This window comes from Kryptolebias marmoratus, linkage group LG6 (assembly GCF_001649575.2).
Source record: "Kryptolebias marmoratus isolate JLee-2015 linkage group LG6, ASM164957v2, whole genome shotgun sequence".
Taxonomy (NCBI): domain Eukaryota; kingdom Metazoa; phylum Chordata; class Actinopteri; order Cyprinodontiformes; family Rivulidae; genus Kryptolebias; species Kryptolebias marmoratus.
Window position 1 is genome coordinate 11,156,743 of NC_051435.1, and position 24,691 is coordinate 11,181,433.

Genomic DNA, 24,691 nt, shown 5'->3' on the forward strand with positions numbered 1-24,691 from the left:
GAACTCGGCGACTTAAAAATAATTTTCATAACTGACTGAACACCACAGAAAAAAAACAACTTTTTATAAAATTTATTTGAAAATTATGTTGGCTCTATTTACATTTGGAAACCAAACACATTGGAAACAAAAGTACCATTTTGTGCAAATTGTCTGCATTTCACCAGATATAAAACAGAATTAAATAAACCAGGCACGTGAAGCTTTTACAACTCACAACTCACATGAAACAAAAAACAATATTAAGATAGTGAAGCAAATTTACTCAATACAGACTCTTTTAGTAAACCACAATAAATACACGTTTCAATATTTTCATTCATAATAAATACTGGGAAATGATCGCAAACAGGATTTCCAAACTGGATGCAGGAGCCTTCTTATACTGTACACTTTGGCACAAATGATATCCATAACAGGTTATGTTGATGCCTTTGATTGCCTGAAAGTTGTGTTCACCTCCACTGTTAATCCCAGTTAATCAACAAACACAACAAAATAACTTCAGCACTAAACCCTCTGTTCAGGATGAAGCTGCAGATATTTGAAAGCTTGGAAAAAAAAAAAAGAGTTTGTATCCATGCAGGAGCAATAAGCCATACAGCAGAGCGTCTCGTAAAACTATTGCAGTTTGCCAATCTTTGAGCAGTCATTTCAGTTGTCTTTTTGCCAGCGATTCTATGAAGAAATATTTATTTTACATTTTTTGAGTAGTTTCTTTCTAAGGTCTTATTTTCGCTGGCCGGCAGGACTCGAGTCGTCTTGGGTTGATTTTACTGCTGACATGTGGGATCGTGTTTGAAAATGAGCTTTGATTGTCAACTTTGAGCATTTCTTTCCACCATGTTATACTTTAAAAAAAATCTGTAATAGTGTTTGTTAATAAAAGCTGTAGTGCTTTAGATAAAAACATATACAAGCAGAGTGACAGTCTGTTAACATCTATTGCACTTCAGAAGGACAAACAGATTTTTACCACATAAATAAACCTCTTCGTTCTTAAACAGAAAATTACTCAAGTAGTCGCTGTCCTTCTATTAAGCTTCTCCCACTATTTGAAAATATACTAACAGACTGTTCATTAAAATCCATTTGGTTAAAATCCCTCAAAGAAGAAACCTTCATTTGTATTGACACATGGTCATTGGGTATGTATTTTTTAAAGTGAAGGGCTGGAAATTTTTAAACCCGCTGCATGCCACTGGACCCCTACACATACTTTAAGTGCAAAAAAGCTTTAAATTGACTTTGACATGTCCATTCATGTTGTATTCCAAAAGCTTTTTTTATGCTCTCAGAAAATCATTAAATTATGACACAAAGAGAAGAAATGTACAATATGAGTACAGCACTTTTTTTCGTATATACTGATATATATAAAACAGATTTTTTTTTCCACAAATGTCACTGAGATTTCTAAAACTGCATGCATTTTTTTAATCAAAACATTTACACTTTTAATTCAGCTACAATAAATAAACTGACATTAAACCTTTTTTTTTTGCACATTTGACACATACAGCAATCTACAGTACGATGTCTGCCTTCAATTAGAGCTTTACGTCAAAAGTTACAGAATACTTTGCACAGCGTGACATAAATCCAACCTGCTGTTATTTATCTGATCTGCTGCATGTTGGCATTAAGCACAAAAACACCTGCAATAGTGAACAGTTCTTCAAAACTTTTCATCACAAACCTATGGCTTTATAGTTACAGATGAAAATGTGGTACGATTCTGTAGATTGCTTTAAGCTTTAAGGTCAGAAAATGGGGCGGAAAAAAAGAGACAATGATCTTGTTTCCTAGAAATACAACTTGGTCAGGCTCAAGTGAAGACATAATCATGAAAGAACACTTTATTTATGAGGTGGGGCCCTTTAAATGGCTGCAACCTCAGGGCAGTGGTCTGGTAAAGGAAGGTTCTTCGTATTGTTTGCTAGTAAGGTCAGGTCAGAATGTCCATTAGTACTTGACTCCTGTGGAGGCTGCTCGGCTGTCAGACATGCGCTGTGGCTGTTGTAGGAACTCTGACCGTTATTGTTAAGGTAGTTCTGAAACTGCGTCTCGTTCTGGTTGTCGGGCTGCTCCGCAAACACAGCCTTGGACAGCACCTTGCTGTTCTGGTCGGGTGTGTAGCAGGTCAAAGGGGCAGCAGGAGCGCCGCCATTCAGAGTGAAGTGGTGACTGGCTGAGTACTGCTCCTCTGTCTGATTGGAGTAGGCCGTGTACTGCTCAGCAGCCAGGCTGAATGGTCCTTGCACCACGTTGCCGTTGGGCGTACTGACTGGATCTTGGAATGCTAAGGCTTCCCTGTACGATTCGCTGGGTTGACTGGTTTGGCCGTTCAAGTCTGCACTGGAGCTCCCCAGCTGATAGTACTCAGCCGAGGAAGAGTTCATCAAGTAAGGGTTTCCATTGATGTGGTTATCGTGCCCCACAGAACCATCACTGTAACACATCACAGAGGACAACGGCACCACTTCAGTGTGAGACACTGCTGGGGTTGTCAAGTCATCCTCAAAGTTTTCACACTTTTCTGCATCCTCGTCATCCCCCTCCTCATCCTCAGAGTCGCTGTTCGCCAAGCTCTGCGTGCTGGAGTCGGACAGCCCGCTGCAAATGCTGCTACTGTCCTCCTCGTCTTCCTCGTCTTCATCGTTCTCCTCTTCCTCCTCCTCATCGTCCTCGTCGTCCTCCTCGTCTTCATCGTCTAGCGGCTCCTCCATGTCATCCGCGGCGGGCAGGTGCATGCTGGTCGTCTGAGGGACAGAGTCAGTCAGCGAGTACTCCAAGCGGTGCTGCGCCTGTGCAAAAGGGTTTCCGCTTCCCAAGTCGTTAGTGTCACCACAGTAACCGTTGGTCGGGGACGTCTGCTGCTGCTTGCGACTCTTCTCCAGCTCCAGCTTCATGATGGTGTGCAGGAAATGGGTCCGGACACGGATGGGATTAAACTCCACTCTTCCAGTTGAGTTGCTGCAACCCTCTTTTGTGCAGCCACATGGAAACGACATTCGATCCACCTGAGAGAAGCACAGCATACATCATGTGATGCATGTTTAAAACACATTCATTCTTTTTTTCCTATCTAAATTTGTTGTTTTTCTGTTCACAAGATAGTAGCGTAGATATGTGTATTATGGGATGTACCTGACACTTGATCCCCGCGATGCTGCAAGCGCAGGTCTCTGGGTCACAGAACACTCTGCAGTCGCAGCCGCAGTCCTCCCTGGACATGCGAATGGCCCGGAGCTCGTGTTTCTCCTCCACGTCTATCTTCTTCACCCCCGAGGAGCGCAGCAGCGCTCGACGCTTTTTAGTGGTCAGAGGCTGCAAGAAGAAGTACTCATCAACCTCTGTGTTGTCCAGATCGATGTCATCGTCAGAGATGTCGTCTGCCGTGAGCGTGTCGGCCTCCTCGGACTCCACGGTGCCGTTCTTAGTCAGCTGAAAAACAAGATGGAAAAACATTGAGACGAGTTCAAATAAAAGACTTGCTTCATGCCTGCTTAACGAACACTCCCAGTTTATAATGTGAAAATGTCTGACAGGATAAAAAACATTATAATGATACATTAATATTCAATGTAATATTGTGTATTAATATATATATTTTTAAGTATCTATTAAAACTCATACTTCACAAATACCTTTTAGTGATGAATTTTTTTAGAGCCAAGTATAATTGTTTTACAAGTATTTCTGAGCATCACTTTTCTCATGTTTCTGTGAAATGAGGTAAAATTTAAGCTGAACATTAATAAAGAAAAATAAATCTGTACATAAACAATAAATCTTTAGAATAATGTATGTCCAAGTCATTTACTTTGTTTTGTTGTATTGCTTTATCAACTGTAAATGTTATATGGTTAAAAACTTAAAGCCACAAACCTCCATAAATACTGTATCAAACTTGAATTTGTTCTTTTATATGGTAAAGTTTAACTGATCATTACAAACATTAAAAGAAATGATAATACACTATATTCATATTTTTGGTAAATAGCAATAATCAATTATTTTAGATGATTTATTTCATATATAGATACATTTTAAAAAAAAACACCAGGACAAAGACTCTTTGTCTGTTTGGGGTTTTGTTTTTTCAAAATGTTCAACATTTTCCTGCAAAACAAAATCCCTTGTACACTTGACAGGAATAACTCAAGGAGTATAAAATTGGACACATTCTGTAATTAAAACAGGAGGAAAATTTACCCTTTTAAAAACTGAAGGTCATCCAAATTAGGTTTTAAGCCAAAATCATTGTCATTAATTTGATTGATATAAATGATTTACCAACAGCTGTTCAGTCACAATTGAGTCTATAAATAAACCAAATGCTCTGAAAGCTGAGTGACTGGTTACATTTAAATATATATATATTTATTTTTTAAAAATCCATATTTGACAGAACCATGGGATATTGTAACTTTAGCGAAGGTTCTCAAAGATTCATGACATTGGAGGGTTAGATGACTAAAAAATGAACCCAGTGACAAAATCTTTTATTTTAAACCAAGAATTTTTCAAACATACAGACCTCTGTTTTAAAATATTAATTTTCAGTCCCGTTTTATATATTTTTCCTGTACAGAGACAAGTTGAAAACACCTTTTTACCTTGAGTTTGATTGAGTTAAGTTTCTCCTCCTTTAGGTGGTCCCGGAGCATATCTCTGTGGAGCCTCTCCTGCTCCAGGGCAAACTCACCCAGGGAGTACTGCCTGACCCACGTGTGCCTGTTGGACATGCCCAGTGTGCTGCCCCCCTGGCTGGGCACGCTGGTGAAGCCCTGCCGCCGGCAGAAGTAGTACACTGTCACGTTCTCAAAGTGCACCCTCCTTGCGCGCAGGCGCTTCTCCCGCTTCAGTATTGAGTCAGCTGCAAAGGAAAATGGAACTGGTAAGAAATAGGTTGCACAGGGCAAATTATTCCCATTTTAAGTCAAGTGTTTTATGACAAGTAATTAGAAAAAAATAGAACTACAGTCTTCAAACCAAATTATAGCACTATTACAATAAGGCGCTGCTTGGTTTATGTCTTCTTGAACATAATAGAACACCTTATGCCACGTTTCCTGAACACAGATTCTCCAGCCTTTCTGCTTGCCAAGCGACTCCCCGGTGTGGGTTTTTTTAAGGGGAGCTCAACAAGGGGGAGGTGCAAAGAACAGCAGCATTCCCAGTGTGCATGCTCCCCTCCCCACCCCCGCACCCCCACCTCCACACACACACACACACACACACACACTCACATCCCCCAAACAGAAAGGACAAATAGAAACCATCTGGTTCCTGCAACTCTCCACCCGATGTAATAAGGACAATAATCTTCATCAGAGAAGTCGAGTTGTCATCTTGAGTCAAGGTTTTTTTTTTTCTTTCAGCTAAATAAAGCTTAGAATTACAAAGGAATCTCTCTGCCATTGAAACATTTTTAAAATACAAAGAGCTGCAAAGCTACGTCAGATCTCAGCTGTGGCCTTAACCTACTAAACCAACAACTACATTTGCAGATATCCAGGGGATTCTCAATTTTAGACATCTCATCTTAAATAAACACAGAGAAAAATGATTTTTCTTCTTATTATTATTGTATGTATAAAGTTGGTGAGCTTGGCAGAAGATGTTCACTTTGCGCACTCTTTTGTTGAGGATTGTTGTGCTTTTAAACAAGACAGCTTATCAGGCTGAGTACATTCATTATACCTACATAATTACAGCTGAACAACAATGTTTTTGACAGTTTCTTTGTTTTCCGCCACATTTGTAAAACAGACAAATCATTGACTAAAACATTAATGGAATCATAATTAAATGGTGTATGTTTTTATTGTTTAAACTGTGCAGTTTGATTCAAATCTGGATTTATATAATATGTTTGCATACGGCTGGGCTTCACTGTACTGTACAGTAGCAGAAGTGTTACACACACAGCTTGACATCAGCTCATTCATCTGGTTGACCTGCACACTGATGCTGCTTTTAATGAGTGCATGCTTCCCCTATATCACAACACCAGCCTCCTTTTCTCTCTCATACACCACCGCAATTTTAAATTTATATGATGCTCCCTTATCAGCAGACATGCAGATTTGTTTTGTTTGACCTGCATCTTGTAATAATGGTGGTGAAGAACAAAAATCAAGCTGGCTCTGTGAATTCCCCCTCGTCTTATTAAAAAAAAATCCTTTTAATGCTTCAGCTTTGTTTATCTTTTATGTGAAATGATTTTTTTTTTTTTTTTGCAGAACTGAAACTAATGCATGCATAGGAACCAGACACTCACGGGTGAAAGGATCTGAGGCAGAGGGGTTAACGCTGTCGCTGCTATCCCCACTCTCGCTGCAGGAGACCTCCTCATCAGACTCCCGCACAGAAGAGCACGGGGAGGAGGAGGCTTCCACCTCCTCAAATTTTCTCTTCAGTATTCCGCTCATGGCCCGCCGCATCTGCACCTGAAACCAAGACACAGCAAAAGGGGCCGCGCGTTATTTAATATCCAGTTTAGGACCTTCATAATCCCCAGTTCACTCAATTAGCCACCGGCCCAGACTTCCCCTACCACCACTGCCACTTTCACTCATACACACAGACGCACTCTCGCTTGCTGCTGTCCCAGCTTCCCAGCGTTCCCTGGGCCATTGATCACCTTGGCACAAAGGAGCAGAGCGGGAACAATAAAGCTGCTAATTACAAACTACATCTGCCGCACAGGAAGTTCATTCCACTGAGTTTGATTGAGAGGTTCGAGAAAAAAAAGAGACTGGTTCAATATATCCTGCTCTGCAACCCATCAGGATTAACTTTAGTGGAATAATACCAATTATCTACAATACTAGCTCCTTTTAATAGGTTTTATTGGGTAATATCATGACATTGTAAAAGTTAAAACAACCCACTGGATTACAAGTTATAACAGAGCAATTTATAGTAAAGAAAATCTATGTCTTACTGACAGATATTCAGCAAATTAGAATATAATTCTTATGAGGTGTAGTAACATGTTTAACACATATTCAAAAACACATGTAGCTATCCAAGTAAGACAATAATAATAACATGATGTGATACACAGATCTGCCATTAAGTGACAGTGGTTCTAGAGTGGAAAGGACCAGCAATTTCACACACATATTCTAAAAAAATAACAATTAGTATTCTTGTATTGGGACTGCATGATATTAGGAAAACATCCAGTTGCAATTTTATTCTTGGATACTGCAATGACAGTTGCTATAAACCCACAATTTCCTCACTCTTCTTATTTTCTTCTACCATCACAACACTCTCCATGTGCTTATAGATTTTGACCACTAATGTATAAATCCACGATGGGTATTTAGGGCAATGGGGGCCCATCTGATTACCAAATATATTAGTGGAATCCCCTTCGTGCTCCTTTGTACACATTGATATTACAATAAAATTCGTCCCCACCTTGTTTCTAGTTAAATGCTTGCGGTTTTGCACATCATGCAATAGATTTTATAACAAACCACATCAATGTCAAGTGTAATATAGTCCATTAACTCTCCTGACTGATGATGCAATTAGACAAATAAACAAGAACAGGCTCATCAGTCAAATACACTGAAACTAATTGCTATTACAGTGAATCTGTCTCTTATAATAAAACACTGCAGCCATCAGACAGTAGATCATTTGGATTTTTGCTGTTCATCCTTTCAAGAACATCCTGACATTACTGTTCAGTGTCTAATAGAGTATATTAAAAGACCTGTTCATTATTGTGGAAAACGTAGCTATTTAATTTATTAAAACTACACACCCTTGTGTTCTCTGATTTTACAGAAATAATTGGAACATCATGTCACATTATAAAGAAAAAAAAAAGACCATAACAGTGTTGTAGTGGCACAGCAAGGATTGCAATGACTGGCAGCTTCTCCTTCACCGATTTTTCTCTCAGAACCTGGAATCAGTGGAGACAGCATGCGTCTTCAGCCAGTCCCACGCTGTCTATCTGCCAGAGCAGCTTGTGGGGGAGTTTCATTCACAGACGGCCTCTGCGTTTCATCTGGGCTTCGCTATCAAGTCATTACAGATGCAAATGCTGCCTGAGAGAGATGTGCACAACCCAGAGAGGACTTGTGCTGCCAGCAAGAGGGTCATTGTTCCCTGGAGGCTGTGCTTGTTCAGTGCAGTGACATGGCACAGCCAGCATTTGGAGAAGTTCCAGAGTCAACAGCTTTACCTACAACTAAGGAATGCGAGGGATCCTCGATGTGAGGAAAAGTGACGAAGAGCAAAGTCAGTCAGGGTAACCTCGTTGAATAGATTTTTTTTTTAATCAAAATGAATTTATAATAATTTGGATAAGAAATACACAGCTGCATATAGAGCAAAGGAAGCTGCCTTTTATGGTAGACAAGAAACTAAATCTTCTTTCCTGTGCTGAATGAGTGTGATGGGAATAAGATTAACTAAAGAAGCAGTACTTTACATAATTCTATCTTGTGAGATTTAACAATTAGACTAACAGAAGCTGCTGATCTCACATGAGAAACGGATTTTGTTCACGATCCACTTCATTTGTTGGCGAGCAGAAGTGGAAATTTCCACCAGAGATGACCTGTGCAATTTTTGTCCATTTCCTAGTTAGGGTCCTAATTAGATCCCATTGTTGAAAGCATATTCGTATGCTTAGCCCTTAGCTGATGCTGCACTAGGCTTTGATATCAAAAGTGGTTTCCATGGAGATTCTAATGTACTCTCACAAATAGTGCTTCCCCATATGGCCAGGCTTCCAGTGTTACATACTGTGCATGGGGGCTCTTAACAATACAACACTGCTGTTGGAGGAAATTTTGTCCATACATTCATTTCCTCCTCAAATAAAGGCTTCATTTGCATTTTGTTGTGCCAGAACGAAAAGTTAAAATCCTGATGCTGAACGAGCATGACATCTCAAACCACAGAGCAGTGGGTCATCTGGGTGAACCTCTTTCATAATTAAAAAAAACAGCGATTGTTGCTGCTCTCCAACAGCTCCTTCTTTGTCTTCGCAGTTGCCTTTCCGCTAATCATGGCTGGGCAGCGCGAACACACTGTTGTAAAAGGGAGAAAATCCCGGAGAAAATAATGCAGCAAAAAGCCAGCTTGGAAAGCCCCTCCCTGTGTTTGCCTCTGTGTGAACACACATTAAGTACAGACACCAACTTCTTATCCCTTATGAACAATGTTCACAGTTCTATAACACATAAACACAATAATTATTAGCTCATTATTTACAAAGTTCCAGCTATCACGATAAACTGACCATGAAGGGTTTAAAAATGTTTATCTCCAAGTGATGCCAATAAGCCTGTGACATCTGGAGCAAGTCATGACACATCAATCCTACTGTGACCACAGTATGTGTGTGTGCACGTGTGTGTGTGTGTGTGTGTGTGTGTGCTAACCCTCCCAGGAAGAACTGACCTGTATCCACTGGCAGAGTGTGACTCCTTTCACCTCTTCCCACAGCAGTGCAGCCACACAGTCACAAATGTGGCTGTTCAAAAACGGTGAAACATGATGAATGAAGAGATTCTCATTTTTGTTTCAGTCCACTGACTTGCAGCGACCCCTGAGCTCCGCAGCCATGAGACAGACGCGTGCAGGGGAGTGAGGGAAGACGGGTAATTTTCCAGCTCTGCCTGCACTGTCGGTAACATATGCTTTATTGTTGCGAGACGACAGTCTTTCTCACTTGAACTCCCTCTCTGTCACTGTGTTGCACTCTCCTTCGCTTTCTATCTTTGGCCACACAAAGGCTCATTAGCTGCAGCCGGCTGAAAGGCAGGAGCCTGACTGGAGCAGAGCAGAGCAGAGGCAGCCTGTGAGATCACATGGGTGGGATGTCTGAGAGAGAGAGGGAGTCAGGCGTGCTTCTGCTACTGCTGTCTGCAGATATTTTTACCAACATGAGGAGGGAGGGGAGGAGGGCAAGGAGGAGGGAGGAGGGAGGGGTACAGGGGGGATGGAAAGGCAAAATGGGAGAGAAATTGATGAGAGGTATGTGGGAGATGCAGGGCAATGGGACAATGGGGCAAAGGGTTCTAGTAGGAATGCACAGATGAAAAGATTTAGAGGGGAAAAAAAGGGGGTAAAAAAGTGTGAATTTGGGGCAAAGAAAAAAGAAGGAAGAAACATCTGATGCCAAGAACAACACCACAGAAACATTTGAGAGGGTGGTGGTGGGTGGCGGGCTAAAACCACAAAGAAAAAGCTCCAATAGCATCCGACTGCAAGGAAAAAAGAAAGGAAAAAATAACAATACTTGCCTGTTTTAAATTAAACAACAAAACGCTGCACGTCATTCACGAGGAAGTTAGCAAAACTGACAGCCGTCATCCTAATGTAAACAGCTGTGCGCTGAAAGTTTTCCACAAGGATGCTGGCAGAGTTCGAGAAGTAAATTGTCAACATAAACTACCTCAGGAAATAAGATTTGTCTGCACTGAACTGCGTGCCCTCCTGATGCTTCCTATGCCAGGAAGTTCTGCTGCTGAATACTTAAAGGGGCCTCAGCTTGTGCAGCCAACGAGTCACAATCCCGTTCTTACACTCAGCAGGATCGTATGTCAACATAAAAGGTCCGGCACTTCCTCCTAGGATAGCTTTAAGCTCAACCTTTTTTTTTTTCTTCTGAGAGCTAACGCAGTATTACAGTCATTAAAACCAAATGGCAATATGTTAGCACAAAGACGCCACACTGTACAGTGTAAAGTAGAAGAAAATAAAGTGAAATTATTTCATAATGTATACTGGAGAAAAAAAAAGGGACAAAGGCAGAATTAATTTGTTTTACTGTAAGAGCCTGTTTTATGGTTCTAAAGTTGATGTGATCTATCGTGAGAAAGGCCATTTCTAAATGCCTAATAAGGGCATTTTTAACTACATGTTTTTATAAGTGGATCTCTAGTGTTTCTTCAACACACCAGTAATTTCCATTCACCCTTGTTATGCTCTGTATTCTCTCCAGAGCCCTGGCAGAACCTCAGCCTCACAGCAGTGCATTTCTCCTCCTTATTCAAAGCACCTCGGTCGTACAATCCTTTCAACGTCACTGAGCTGGTGAGTCATATTAGAAACAACATCAAGTGCCTCCGAAGATCATCATACACTTCAAACACAGCCTCATGCAGTAAGCTTCCCTACAGCCTGGCATCGATTTGCAAAGTATTTCTACGTTAATGTCATTGTTTTATAATGCTGTTTTTAGATCACCGCGCTAAAGGGAAGCACTCAAAGCGCACAGTATTTTCACACAACACATGACACCATTATATGAGTGACTGTAATATAAAAGGAATTTAGTAGTTGAAAGTTTAGATCTGACCAATAGTTCTTTTTTTTTTAATATGCAGTTTGCACACAGAAAGCCAGAGGAAGAGTACAGTCTGTACTCTGACAGAGCTCGCTGAGCCCTTAAAGCTTACAGCATCAAAATCTGAGTGACCATGGAACGAGTAAGCATTTCAACACAAAAGCAGCAGTAAAAGCAGACAGACACAAACACATGAAGATCTGAATCTAAACCTGTGGTTATACAGCGTCGAAATAACAGAACAAATTAGGTTTTTATACATTTCCGTATGACATAATCTTCACAAGTTACTGTTACAAAACAATAATCGGTATTCTGTATATCGTGTGGCTGCTTAATAGCACAAACAGCTTATGCTCATACAATCATTATTCTTTCATTGTCATTTTACAGCTAATACATGTCTCCCTCTGTGCCAAAAGATTCTTTAAAAATCAATGTTAATGGATTAGTCATAATGATAGATGCGATGGTGAGCAACAGTGATTCATACCAACAGTGTTTATTGTGGCTTGTTTCATCTGGCAGGAGTAGAGCGTAGGGTTTATATGTAATACTATATATAGCATATTTTAACTGATAAAGAACTAATGAAAATTGCATCAACCACCATATTTGTATACTATCCTTGAGATGAGTGAAACAAAGATCTGGCTTTGTCTTTGAAATGTTTTTTAGTGATATATTTCCTATCAAACATAAACTTAGGTTTCCTAAGTATCTATTTTATCTGCTATATCAAATAATTCTAATTTGATAGGTAAATGCATGTGACAAGTATAGTATAGGTAAAAATAATATTTTTTTTAATTAAAGAAATTGTTTTTGCAAAACTTTTATGCACAAATAATATCTTAGCAGATGTAGAAAGCTCTTTGAACGGCCTCAATTTGAAGAAACAGACTTTATTTCTGACACAACAGATGAGCTAATGGCTAGTCTGAGCTCCACAATGATCATAATGTTTCTGTTGGATTACCTGTGTAATGTAACACTGATGGGGATGCAAAGGTTTATAAAATACCACTCACAGAATAAAAAATGTTAAGATTCGAGTTGTTTTAAAATGGCAGGAGGGCATTCAAAGAGCTATCTACAACAGGTAAGACATTAACTGTTCATACAAGCTCACTTTAAATAATCTGAAATATCCTTTTAAATTGATTTTTCTAATAAAATCTGAATATATGCCTATAACTATAACAGCAGTGTCCTATGATAAAGCAACAGTATATTTTCATTGTATTTTTTTGTGCTAACTTTTTGTTCTTATCATTTTTCTTTTGAATCCTTGCCACTATTTATCTTATCCGCATTCTTTTATGGATTTACCATTGAGGTTCACACATATACGCTGCCCTATTACATAAAAATGCAACACATGAGCTGAAGAGATGGCATTTGTTACACCATCGCACCAGCGATGGTGACCTATATTTGCACCGACTTCAAGAAGCTCTCTCATCTGAAAGAAGGAAATTGAAGACAGCAGGAAAAAATAAACAAAGAAAGGTTTAGAAATGATCTAATTTCATGTGCGAATCCACACTGTAATTGAGGTCATGGGCAAAATGTAACATATACAAAGTAAATGGTAAAATATGACATCTTCCGACAGAGGCTGTTAAATAAATATGGGAGTCGGTTTTGCCAGATCTTTTGGATAATATTAGTGAAACAAGGCCAGGGTGGGCATGTGTTGAGGTGAAATGCAGCATTTAAACATAACTTAGCAGAAGGAAGCTGGAGTGAAACAACACCTTCATTACAGTCCTTTTCCAGCTCAATACTGAAGACAGCAATCTTCAGTATGTTCAAATATCATAAAGCCCAGATGGCACAAATTTATTTCTTTATTTTTTCTTAAATCTACTGCACTGAGTCATGGAAAAAAGTAAGTATACCCTCTTCCTGTTCTAGTTTTACGCATCTCACCTTACCTTACCACTATGTCACTTCTTTTTCTCTCTGGACTAAGACTGAGCCATTAAGTTTTCTGTTTTCCGACATTCTGCTTATGTGCCTGGATTTTTGGGCTCTTACATGAAACCATTTGCGCCAAGTTTCATCTATCAGACAGATGATCTCATATTTGACGCCAGAATACTTTGATGTAAAGTTTTTGATTGACTTAATGATTGTTTGCCCAGCTTCTACTCAACAAGACCAAATCATTAACTTTCCACCATCGTGCATGACTGTTGGTATGTGCTGCTATGCTGCATATGTTTTGGATTTTTTGTTTGTCCTTTTCTTTATTTTGGAATTAAGATTATTTTGGAATAAAACATGGCCAAAAATCTTTATTTCAGTCTGCTAAAATAAATTGTTCCACAGGTTTCATGTTTGTAGCTGTCTTGGTAAGTTCTATTTCATAGAAAATAGACTTTTTCCTGGCAAACCTTTCGGTTTACCATTAACTTGTAAAGTCTGAAATGCAGCTTTGATTCTTTTTTTTTTTTTACAAATTCTCTGAGCTTTAGGCAATCTGACCTCTGTGTGAATTTGTTGACACAGCTGCTCTGAAAAGTACTTACAATTTAAATTTTTTCCATTTCTGAATCATTTTTTCTCACTGTAGAATGATCAACTCCTAATCGTTCACAGAAAACCAAATCATTTCGTCTCTAGGATCGTTGCTGATGTCTTGCCTATTTGGCATTGCATTAAAACAGATTTGAATCTTTCAGACCAGCAACCATCTGCTTTTAGTTGTTAAAAATTTCATCTAAGCAGCATTTTTCTCTAAATCCTCGACAGCAAGTTCTTGAATAGTGATAAAACAAAACAAAACAAAAAATGCCCAAGGACAACTCAGCTTTGTGCTGAAAAAAATCTGCAACATCGATAAACAGCATAACTTTGACCAAAAATAATCAAGAAGGAGCTACAATATATGGTAAAGACACACAACTCCGTAGTTCCAAGCTTGTTTAGCTCATCGTTTTTGGTGGCTGACAAACTGTATGAATCTGCTTATATAGCTGCAGGCAGCCATCTTCAATAAATAAGCTCAGGCAAAAGGGTAAATTAAGCTAAACTGGAAACATGGTTTAAGGAAGGCCTCATTCATTTCTAAAAAAGCTGATAACTGAGCACATAAGACAGATGGTTTTGTAAGTTTGGTGAGCTCTGGTGTTTTCACGCCTATATAGTCTCAAAACAGCTGACTATAAGCAATACAAACTGAGTCCTTGTGCAGCTACACTCTTCAAGCTTTACAGAACATCGTGAAGCAAGTTCTCAGAATAAAAAAAGCCTTTTGTGGGGTGTTTGTGACTCTCACTACTGTTCTTTAGGGCTTTCTACGTGTTATGGATTTTTTTAGGCCTTCCATTTCTTCTCGTCCAGTTTCTTCAATTACTTTTATGCACAAACAGTCCAACGTTTAATCTGATCAATCTGAAAGTTTACTCCCCACCCTCCCTAAAAAAACCCCTACTATTACTTTTCAAACAGTTTTAGTTTTTGCCACTTTTTGTAGACTTGACTGAAAAAAACTGGAACAAATTGTGTGTCTTTCACAACAGGCTGCTAATAACAAAGCACCTAATGATGCAACTCAAGATTGAAGAGAAAAAAAAAAATAAAGATTTAAAAAGCCTGGAGAACTATCGCTGAGGACCACTTTAAAAAAAATGACAAGCAAAACTGGCTCCCTGAAAGCCAAAAACTAAAAAAAAAACAATGTACACACTAACTACTAATGAGGACAACTCTTCTTAGAGATTATCTGTGCCTATGAGGGGATAGTGAGGTTTAGTGAGTACAGATTAATATAAACCTTAGAAATATTAGCTTTTTTTGTTCTGTCTGCTTCTCCCAAATGCATGTCATTCAATATGGCCAGTCACATTACATGGACTTTCCCCAGTGATGCAGTAGACAATTATACATCCCAGATGGCTCTGCAGATTCTTTTTTATTGATTTTTTTAAACTTTTTTTTTTAACATGATTTCTTTTTCACAGCAGCTGACTCCATCAGAATAAATAAGGGTTGCGTTCCAATAAAGCCGAGCGATGGGAGCACAAAGAAAAGCCCCGCAACCACCAAAGCTCCTCATCCACGCAGCCACTCGGAGGTTGTGCGCTGGACTCATCCATCACGGGTGTCACACTCGGCCATAAACGGCAAAGAGACATAAAGAAGTGACAGAGACGGGGGGAAAAAAAGAGAGAAGGGAAGAGGTAGTGAGAGAGAGAGAGAGACGGGTCTCAGCTGGACTCCACTGAGGAAAGGCTGTAGCCTGGATGAATATAGAGCTACAGATGATGTCAGTGGAGGATCCCGGCCACTGAGAGAACACAAGAAATACGACTCACAAATTCACCCACACTGCTTTTGTAGAGGAGGTGAGGTTGCTTCTTAAGCTACGCATAAAAAGGCCACGGTACAGCGAGCTTTGTAGGAGGTCAGGGGAGCGTCAGTTCTGATGTGCTTGTGGAGTCATCAGGTTCAAGGATAATTCAATAAACATTTGTCTTCTGGCTCAGGAGGACACAGAGTCTTCGAGAACCATGAAGCAAATACAGAATAGATTATTATAATCACTTAGAGAAAAAACATTTCTTAAAAGGTAAAAAGGGGAGAAAAAAAAATCTATGTGCAAATACATTTGCATCCAGTCTGTTATGTTAGGCTCAGGGCAGCACGATAACGGTTCCGGTCAGACTGACTATTTATTCAAATAAACAGCCGTCAAATGCAGTCTTGTACTTACACAAGAATATGTACGTCGAAAAAAAAGAAAAAAAAAAAAAAAGCATTCTTCAATTAAACACAAAGGAATCCATTGAAGGAAACGTTGCGACATTCAGAGACTTATGCAAATGAGACTTCACATGCGCTCTGTACATTTGTTAACTTGCACTTGCCCGAGGCTGCAGACAGATCTGCTCCGCACACATGAGAAGGAGGAGAGGTGGATGTGGTGGGGAGAGGGTAGGTGTGTGTGTGTGTGTGTGTGTGTGTGTGTGTGTGTGTGTGTGTGTGTGTGTGTGTGTGTGTGTGTGTGTGTGTGTGTGTGTGTGCAGCCCCCCCCCTCCTGTTCAGCACTCAGCACACATGTGAGCTGCAGCCTGGTGAAGCCTGCTGCAGCCTCTCCTCTGCAGCTCCAGCGCCAGGAGCCATTGATCGTTTCTTCCTCCTCTTGGAACAATAAAAGGAAGCGCGGCTCCTGATTAACCACATGGGTGCAGAGACGAAGACACTCTGGTGCAACATTTAAAGATGCATTGTTTTGATGTCACACCTCTAAACCATTAATAGCCACCAGTGGTTTTTGATACATCTGCATTCCAGGAAATTCTGCTGAGAACTTGTTGAAGAGCTTCTGAACTTTTCGACTCCTGCATTGTTGGTTTTCTTTAAATCGTTCACACCAAACCAACGTCAGCAGCGTTTTAATGACAGATGCCTAAATTGAAGCATAATCTATAAGCAGCTCCCCCCACCCCACAACATCTTAGCTGCCTTTGTTGTTACAAGCAGTGATCAAAATCCACAACAGCAGACAAGCCAGGAAGGCAGACGCTCGACATTCAGACTGATGTTTTGATTTTCTGTAATTCAGGTTTCACGCTGCTGAGGCATAATCAGCCACTCTCACCCCTCATGTCAATCACAATGCACACCTAAATTATTCATAACTCTGTAATTTATTTATGACTATATTTTCCCATGCCACCTGAAAGTTAGTGAAAGCCGACTCGCTGGCAGAAACAGAGCTGCCAACGCATTTCATGGAGACAGGGCCGCTTTTATCTTTCACACGGGCTGGGGAAGGCTGTGGGATGTGGAGTTCATATTCTGCAGACAAGTCTTATCATTTATATATATCCGGTATCGCGTAGACATCTTGAATCATTTTAAATATGCAGAATATTCACACTGTTATCTAAAGAAATTGGAAAGTAGGACAACTCTGAATGCTAATGCATTGTGAATTAGAGGGATATGAAAACACACAAAAGACGTAACAGTTTCTGATGTGAAAAGTGTTAGTATCGTAGATTTCATTCAGACGTTTTGATGTTGATTCTAATAAAAACATTGCTAACATCTAACATAAACAAACCGAGATATATGACACTGTATACTTGATCATTTTTAACAACATGTCATGCAAAGTATTAAAGTGGTAGTTCAGCTCTTCTGAAGAGGGGTTCAGTGGAAAGGTTATTATGAACAATTAGTATCTCACCTGTTGTAGACAGCTTTGATTTTAACCAGACTGATGAGCTAATGACTAGTCTGAACAGGGTCATCGTGTATATGTCCTATTAATAGGAGTATGTTGGAGAGAAAAAAAAGATTTTAAAGATGTCACTCGTTCAGATTTTTACCTCCACCGAAGAGGTTTTGTTTTCATTAGTGTTGGTTTGTTTGTCCATCCGTCCATCTGTCCATCTGTTCATCTGTCTGTCTGTCAGCAAGATTACTTAAAAACTAATGAACAGATTTTGATGAAATGATCAGGAAATAGTTGGGTTGTCACAAACAACACGTGATTAAATTTTGGTGGTGATCCAGCTCACGACCTGAATCCTACAATTTTTTCTTTTTTTTTTATGGAGGCTTGCGCTCTCAGAGTGCTTCTAGTTAAACATTGATTCAGACATCCTGATCCAGCTGTTCTCAGCTGTTACATTTATTTTGCATGTTTTACATGTTAACTCCCCTGAGATACATTATCGCTTCAACAAAATACATTCAGTCCAGATGGCAGCATGGATTAATTAATGTTTAGTTATGTGTTCAAAAAAAATTTTTTTTAAATAGTACTAAACTCCTTGACTTTATTTGCCTGATCTTTCATATGTTGCCTGTGTAAAGCTTTTATGTGATGGTTTATCATGAAGCGACAAACAAAATTCATTAAGCAAGCAAAATCTGTACCTTTTTTTTTCTTGGCATTTGGTTAGCTGGTCACAGACCAAACATTCCAAAAAGGTGTCATGGCAACATCTCAAAAAAAAAAAAGCTCAATCCTGAACTGTGAAAGCCCAGCACAGCTCAGCCAGGAAGGAGCCAAACACACAAAAAGAGTCACATCAAAAGCTTCTAAATTGGAAACATGAACCCTACAGAGACTCACAAAGCTGCCATGTAATCTGAAAGGTTGATATTAGTTCACACTCAGCTCCTCCTGACTGCAGACTTTTTCAGCGCCGCGATTTATGCTTAGTGTTTGGAAAGAGAGGAGTCAATTAAAATGAGCAATGACATTTAATGACGTGGAATCTGAAAGGGAGAATAATTAAAAGAGACCATTATTTTTTTTTTTATCTCATTAAAGTGTTTTTTTACAACACATTTTCTTTTCTTTTAAAATAAAGCTAACTGGTCAATGAGGCCTGTTCAGATTGTTTGTAATTCATATTAACCTGAATAACTAGATAAAATTATCTGTTTGATAAAACAGCTAAAGGTTTCTTATTATAGGTAATTTCTGCTTGATCACAGCCCTCTTTGTGAGGCTGCAGGTGATCATGTAGTAATTTGTTTGTCTGTTAGCAAAATAGCTCATGAAAAGTCAACTGATTTTAATGAAACTCGAAAAGTAATAATTGAATGTACATCTACAACTGATTAACTTTCGAAGTCAACTCAATGCATGATGGCTTACACAAAAAGTGTTATAACTTAGTGAGTTCCGTAGGTATTGAGCTAAACTTTGGTGTGGCAGTAGCTGAGAGTCATCCCCAACACATATCCTAAGCACTCGCAGATCAAAATCTTCATTAGAAACTTAACTTCAAGGCAGTGGATGTTACGCCTTACTTCAAGGAATGCTAGTTTTCCTGTATTTTTATTGCAGTTTTATGGTTTATGATTTAAAAGGCTGAATACACTCATTAAGCATGTTAGTAAAGAATGAAAGGATCTCCAATTCTTTATTTCTATTGTTCTAAAAAAAAAACAAATAATAGGCTTTTGCATTATCTACACCTTAAACTTGAAAATATGAGAGAAATTTTACATTTCTGCATAAATGTCTTATAAGGTAAAAAAAAAGAAAGACAACAGAAAAGCATCGTTATCTTTGACATTATCTATAAAAAAAAAGTCATTTCCAGAACTACAAAACACCCGTTTCTCTGCACAGCTTAAAATGTGACCTTTAACCTCATGATAAACCTCTCCGAACCTCCAAGACATGCTGAGACCCCTAATCCCCGTTGTTCCCCCTGTAGAAGGAGACCAAATGGAGTCATCCATGCGTGCGAACCTTTGTGTGCTGACGACTCACCCACATTAGCCTCCCGATGTGAGACTCTACTCAGTGCTGCTGCTAAGCCATGACACCTTTCCTGTGAATCTTTAATGGACTACATTTACTGTTATCAAGCTCGAGCCATCTGCGCTTAAGTATGTAACACTGGCATGGCTGAATCACTTCTTCACTTAAGCCTGCAGCTTAATTGAGCAGCTTTTTTTTACAAGTAAATACATCTACTTAATGTTTCAATGTCCTGTAATGCTGTGCCACACGCACTAATTAAATTCTGCTCCCAGTAGAGGACTGGGTGCTGATAGGCTGAGGAAGCAGATGGGTTGAGAAGGGAAACCACACAGTTACAAGGAGAGAGAACCCACTCCCCTAAAACACACACACACAGACGCACACACACACATAATCCAACTCCTCACCTTTCAGATCTCAGCCACAGATATGGAAATGGTTTTGTGAGAGCGGGGTTGCATGTTGCAGGCTGCACTGCTTATTTCCACGAGCTGCTGGCAGAGGAACAATGCAAAAGGCAGCCCTGTTGAATAATAATGCTTCAGTATCTTATAAAGTTCACAATAAGAACTTAAATAGCTACAATAAAAATCTGATCTTTGTCTCCAACGCCTTGGAGGTTTGGTACGATTTCTTGTTTTTCTTTTTCTGCCCTGATGCTCGATTTAATTATAGGCCTACCATTCCTTGAAGGAACACATATCACCCGCTGCCTTTCATGCCAGAGTTTCAGACTAAGATCATCTTATGATGGAAAAGTTGGAGCCATTTTGGCCAAACCTTAAAAATAATGTTATGCTCAGGCTTGTACAATATCAAGATGTGAAATGCTCAAATTATGTATTGTGGCTGAGTAAATCTTTACTCAACGACTGGGTTATGGTCATTTTTGTGTTGGCGAATGTTGATTAGCTGTGACAGCCATCTTGGATTGGGTTGACTTCAAACGTTAATCAGTTGTAGGCGTACACTCAGTGATTATTTTCTGGGAAATTCCTTAAAATTCATCCAGTAGTTCATGAAATATTTTAGTAACAGAGAGACAGACACAGGCAGAAACAATATTGTCCACCTTTGCCCTTCAGCAGAGGGCGATATATATATATAAATAATTATTACAGCAGAGTAAACAAAGAGGACATCTTTTCATTACTGTGATATCAGATGCATCAACTGTCTTTACAGACTAAACACTACTGTCTGATCCAACATCTCATCATGTTCTGTCATCAGAGGGTCTTTTGTGGCATCTTAGCGACAGTTATAATGAGCCCTGAATGCAGTCTGTCTTGCAGTGATGAATTCAATATGCCAGTGAGTTCTGCACGTCTGCAGTACAATTTCAAACACCTAAACCAAGGTCTGAGCTTACCTTCAGCTGAATGTGTTTACACTGCTACAGCCCACTTCTGCTCTGGGAAGAACAAAGGAGACAAACGCAAACAGCGTAAATCTTTCAGCAAGTGTAAACTCTACAAAATGCATGAAGAGATCGTGCAAATCGGGGCTTCGGGAAAATACAGATGATGCTGTTTGTTGTACCATCTGAGAGAAAATATGCCATAACAAATAAGTAACTAAAAACAAACCAAAACTGCGTTTTCTGCTAAAATGCAGGGTGAATACTGAGTGCTGAATGACTGCTGCGTTTTGCTGAAGAAGCAAAAGTAAGTATACAAACGCTGGCTGAAAGCTATGTAGCAAAAGGCTAGCTAGAAGCTAAAAGAAGCAGCATGGTAGCTAAATGCTAAGAAATAGCAATAGGCTAGATAAAGAAAGAGAGAACAATGTTTTTGAAAGACTTTAGATCTCATTGTATTTCTATGGGGTAAGTATTTTGAGAAGTATAAAAGCTGCAAAGGTCACAGCACCCAGCTCCTGGATGAGCTGAAGTTTTGATGCATGAATGGCTAAAATAGCACAAAGTATGCAGAAGTTGCTAGATTGCAAGCAACGTGTGGAAAAATGTAAAAACAGAGAAACTATTTGTGAATGGCAACTTAATATTCACAAAAGTTGTTATCTCAACAGCTTCGTTGGAGGAAACGTTGCCTTTATCAGCACTGACACGTGAATGATTGACAGAACTTTATTTTTTAATCTTTTGTTAGCCCCGCTTTTTTTTTTATAACAGAGATGACAAAAGGGGGGAGCTGGTGGTATCCTCCAGGGTCTTCTCCCCTGGTCTGTCTGAAACCAGACTCTCTTCTCCCTGTGGTCTGCATCAAACCACAGCTGATTTTCTATCAGCCTTCTTGATTTCATGCACGGCAGCCTAAACAGCTGAGACTCTTCTAAGACTACAAGAAGACCTGAAATGCATCCCTGTCCAAATCCCCTGTGTGTTTCGATTTTTGTTCCAGAGGTCCAAAACCCAAACTAAAACAAATGTTACTACAAATATCAGAGTTTAAAGACTGTTTAGTTGGAGCAGATGTTGCACATTAAAGTGCCATCTGAGGCGGTGTGGAGTTTGACTGATGGGCAGCATAGGATCTTTGAAGAATTTAACAACTGCAAAAATATCAAACATTTTAAGAAACAACCTAAAAATGCAGAGAAACAAAGATTACGAGCATTTCCTTTGATTGTCTTATTTCTTTCATTTTAAACAGTGTGCGCGAGCAGGCCTGCTCAGACTTACCATTCATTTCTTTATTCTCATCTGTCTCTAGCCTGACGCCCCATGCAGGACTCAGTGGACTTCACAGTTGTCGCCCCCCTTTAACCATCACGCAACAGCTTCCCTCTGAGTGAATCCTCCACCAGCGCGAAGCCGCCTGGTCCCGGTTTCCCCCCCTCCCCGAACAGTCCAACAGGAACCGGACCACCCGGCGCAGCTGTCGCATTCAGCGGAGCTTCGAGGAGCGCTTCTTCCGGCTGCTCGGGGAACAATGGTGCAGCATCACACTGACAGCCTCACCTGCCACGTGACGGCCTCCGACCAATCAGGAGCCTTGAAAGCAGCACTCAGCCGCAGCAGCAGAGAGGAGCAGAGGAGAGGGTCTCATGGGCTCCACACACACTCCTGTCCAGGGAGATTTTATGAATAAGTCAACATTTGGTCTTAATTTTTCTCTTGAAACACAAGGAAACAGAAGGTCTAAATTTAGGACTAACATGTGGTAAGCCTGAAATGAATTAAGGTCAGAGTTTATCTAACCTCAGTTGACCAAACTGAACACAACAAAAAAAAAACTCAAAATAAACAAATAAAATAACAATAAATATAAACTACAGTACACAATATATTATAAAATATTAATAAATAAGTTGTGCTAGCACAATGACAATCAAGCTATTCTGCTCAACCTGGAATAAAACCAAAGATGAATTTTAGGCATCAGTTAAAAATGATCAAGAATCTGAGCATCTCTTCTGTGAAATTAACTTGTTTACTGATGATTTAGGAAGAGTAGCCATTTTAAAAAGTGTTGCTTGTGTTATTAGTAGCATAACTTCTCAGTAGAAAGAAAGCAACAAATAAATTAGAAATGGTCCAGCAAAGCACACTGCCCCCTTGTGGCCAGATCGTCTAACTGCAGATGTTCCCCAGCACTTTATGGAACAAAGACAGAATAACTGCACATTTAGCACAATATTTCTTAGCCCTACTCATAAGAAAACTACGAAATATTCCCAAGACATTTTCCTAAATGTATTGTCACACTATAAAAATTAAACATTTATGCAATAAGTAGGCTGTAGATGTTTTCTGCACAGAACAGATTTAATCAGTGGACAAGCTGAGATTTCTTCGAAAGATGTGTGTTTAGAGATGTATTCTTACATCTGTAGCTGGAATAAAGGGTTCATATGCAACCAGTAACTATGACTTTCAAATAAATGTAGTAAACTAATTAGGGATTTTTTTACATCTGTATTTGTGGATGATGGTAATCCTGTTATCATATGTAAACATTTATTTGTTTATCTGTTTGTTTATTTGTTTAGACTTATATTGGTACCTCAAGTTCTCCAAAAAACTGTTCTGCACCTTGCATTGGAGGCCAGATTCACATGCTCCTAAATAAATCCATAAATCCATTGGGCTGCTGATCTGGATGGGAGCACCACCCTGTGAGTATTTCCCATCACTGCATGCGCCTGCTGCCCAATGAGATTTTGTTATTTAATGTAAAGTTAGCTGTTTACCGGTGGAATATAATAAAATGATGCATCCATTCATGATTTGTTTAGCATTTGATTTTGTTTGAAAATGGAGGGAGACAGAACCGCAGGATTTTATTGTTAGTATACCAGTTTTCTGCAAACAGAACGGCATCAGAGCAAATGACTTGACGTTACCTTTCAGTTTTCTACACTGTTGCTTAAGTAAATGCATTGCTGTGAATTACTTGTCCTCTAATCTGACACCCATCAATAACCTCAATGATACCCGCTGTTAACACAGTGCCAATCTGCGATAGAGCTAATTATAGCACTGCCCACATACTGTAACGGCTCTGTGTCCCAGAACATTTATTACATTTAAAATAGTGTGTGGGTGGATTGCGAAGATAATTATTTGCTGTCAGACTTAAAAATAAGACTTAGTAACACGACTTATGTTAAGGTCTTCAAGTCAGATTAGTGTGACAAAAAATCCTGGATTTATGATGCCAAGAGCCCAACCTGAAGAGCTAAATGCAATTCAGACATTATCTATTTGATTTACTACACATATACAATGTCTTTTTGTTTTGCTTTTTTTCTAACAGTTGTGTTTACACTGAAAATAGTTTATTACCCCATCTATAAATAAAGCTTGTACTTTCACCTGTCACCCAGGATCTCCTCTCAGCTTTTCTGTCAGCCCTTTATCCAGTTTAATCCCCCTCTTCCTCTTCCCAGGTATCTAAATTATTTAGCAGAACTGTGTTCGAGTGCGCTGCCTTTCACTCAGCAAACAGCAGATGATGCTAAAGAGTTCTCAAAACCAATTGTCAAGAGGGATTACACCAGGGGTGGAAATTAGCACCCGCCACCGGCCAAATGCGGGTAAATATGTGAAGTGGTGGGTGAATTTGATCAACACACGCCACTGTGGCGGGTTGGCAATTTGAACAGAAAAGGTGTTATTTGTCCTCTTGACATATAGGGGGCAG

At 39.5% G+C, this 24,691-nt stretch overlaps 1 protein-coding gene across 5 annotated transcripts; it reads right to left on the minus strand.

Annotated features, from left to right (window-relative positions):
* Window positions 1–293: 293 nt before the first annotated feature.
* csrnp3 (cysteine-serine-rich nuclear protein 3) lies at window positions 294–22,489 on the minus strand. Of its 5 annotated transcripts, none has more exons than XM_017424514.3 (6): window positions 22,228–22,489; window positions 20,956–20,992; window positions 6,290–6,458; window positions 4,623–4,882; window positions 3,151–3,447; window positions 294–3,023 (listed from the first exon to the last, which is right to left on the minus strand). In XM_017424514.3, exons 3-6 carry the CDS (start codon window positions 6,450–6,452, stop codon window positions 1,881–1,883), a joined length of 1,863 nt encoding a protein of 620 aa, XP_017280003.1. In that variant the 5' UTR covers window positions 6,453–6,458; window positions 20,956–20,992; window positions 22,228–22,489; the 3' UTR covers window positions 294–1,880. The 5 variants fall into 5 exon arrangements, with proteins under 5 accessions (XP_017280003.1, XP_017280002.1, XP_024863464.1 ...); XM_017424513.3 differs by having other exon boundaries at window positions 20,956–20,997; XM_025007696.2 differs by lacking the exon at window positions 20,956–20,992.
* Between the last annotated feature and the right edge of the window lie 2,202 nt (window positions 22,490–24,691).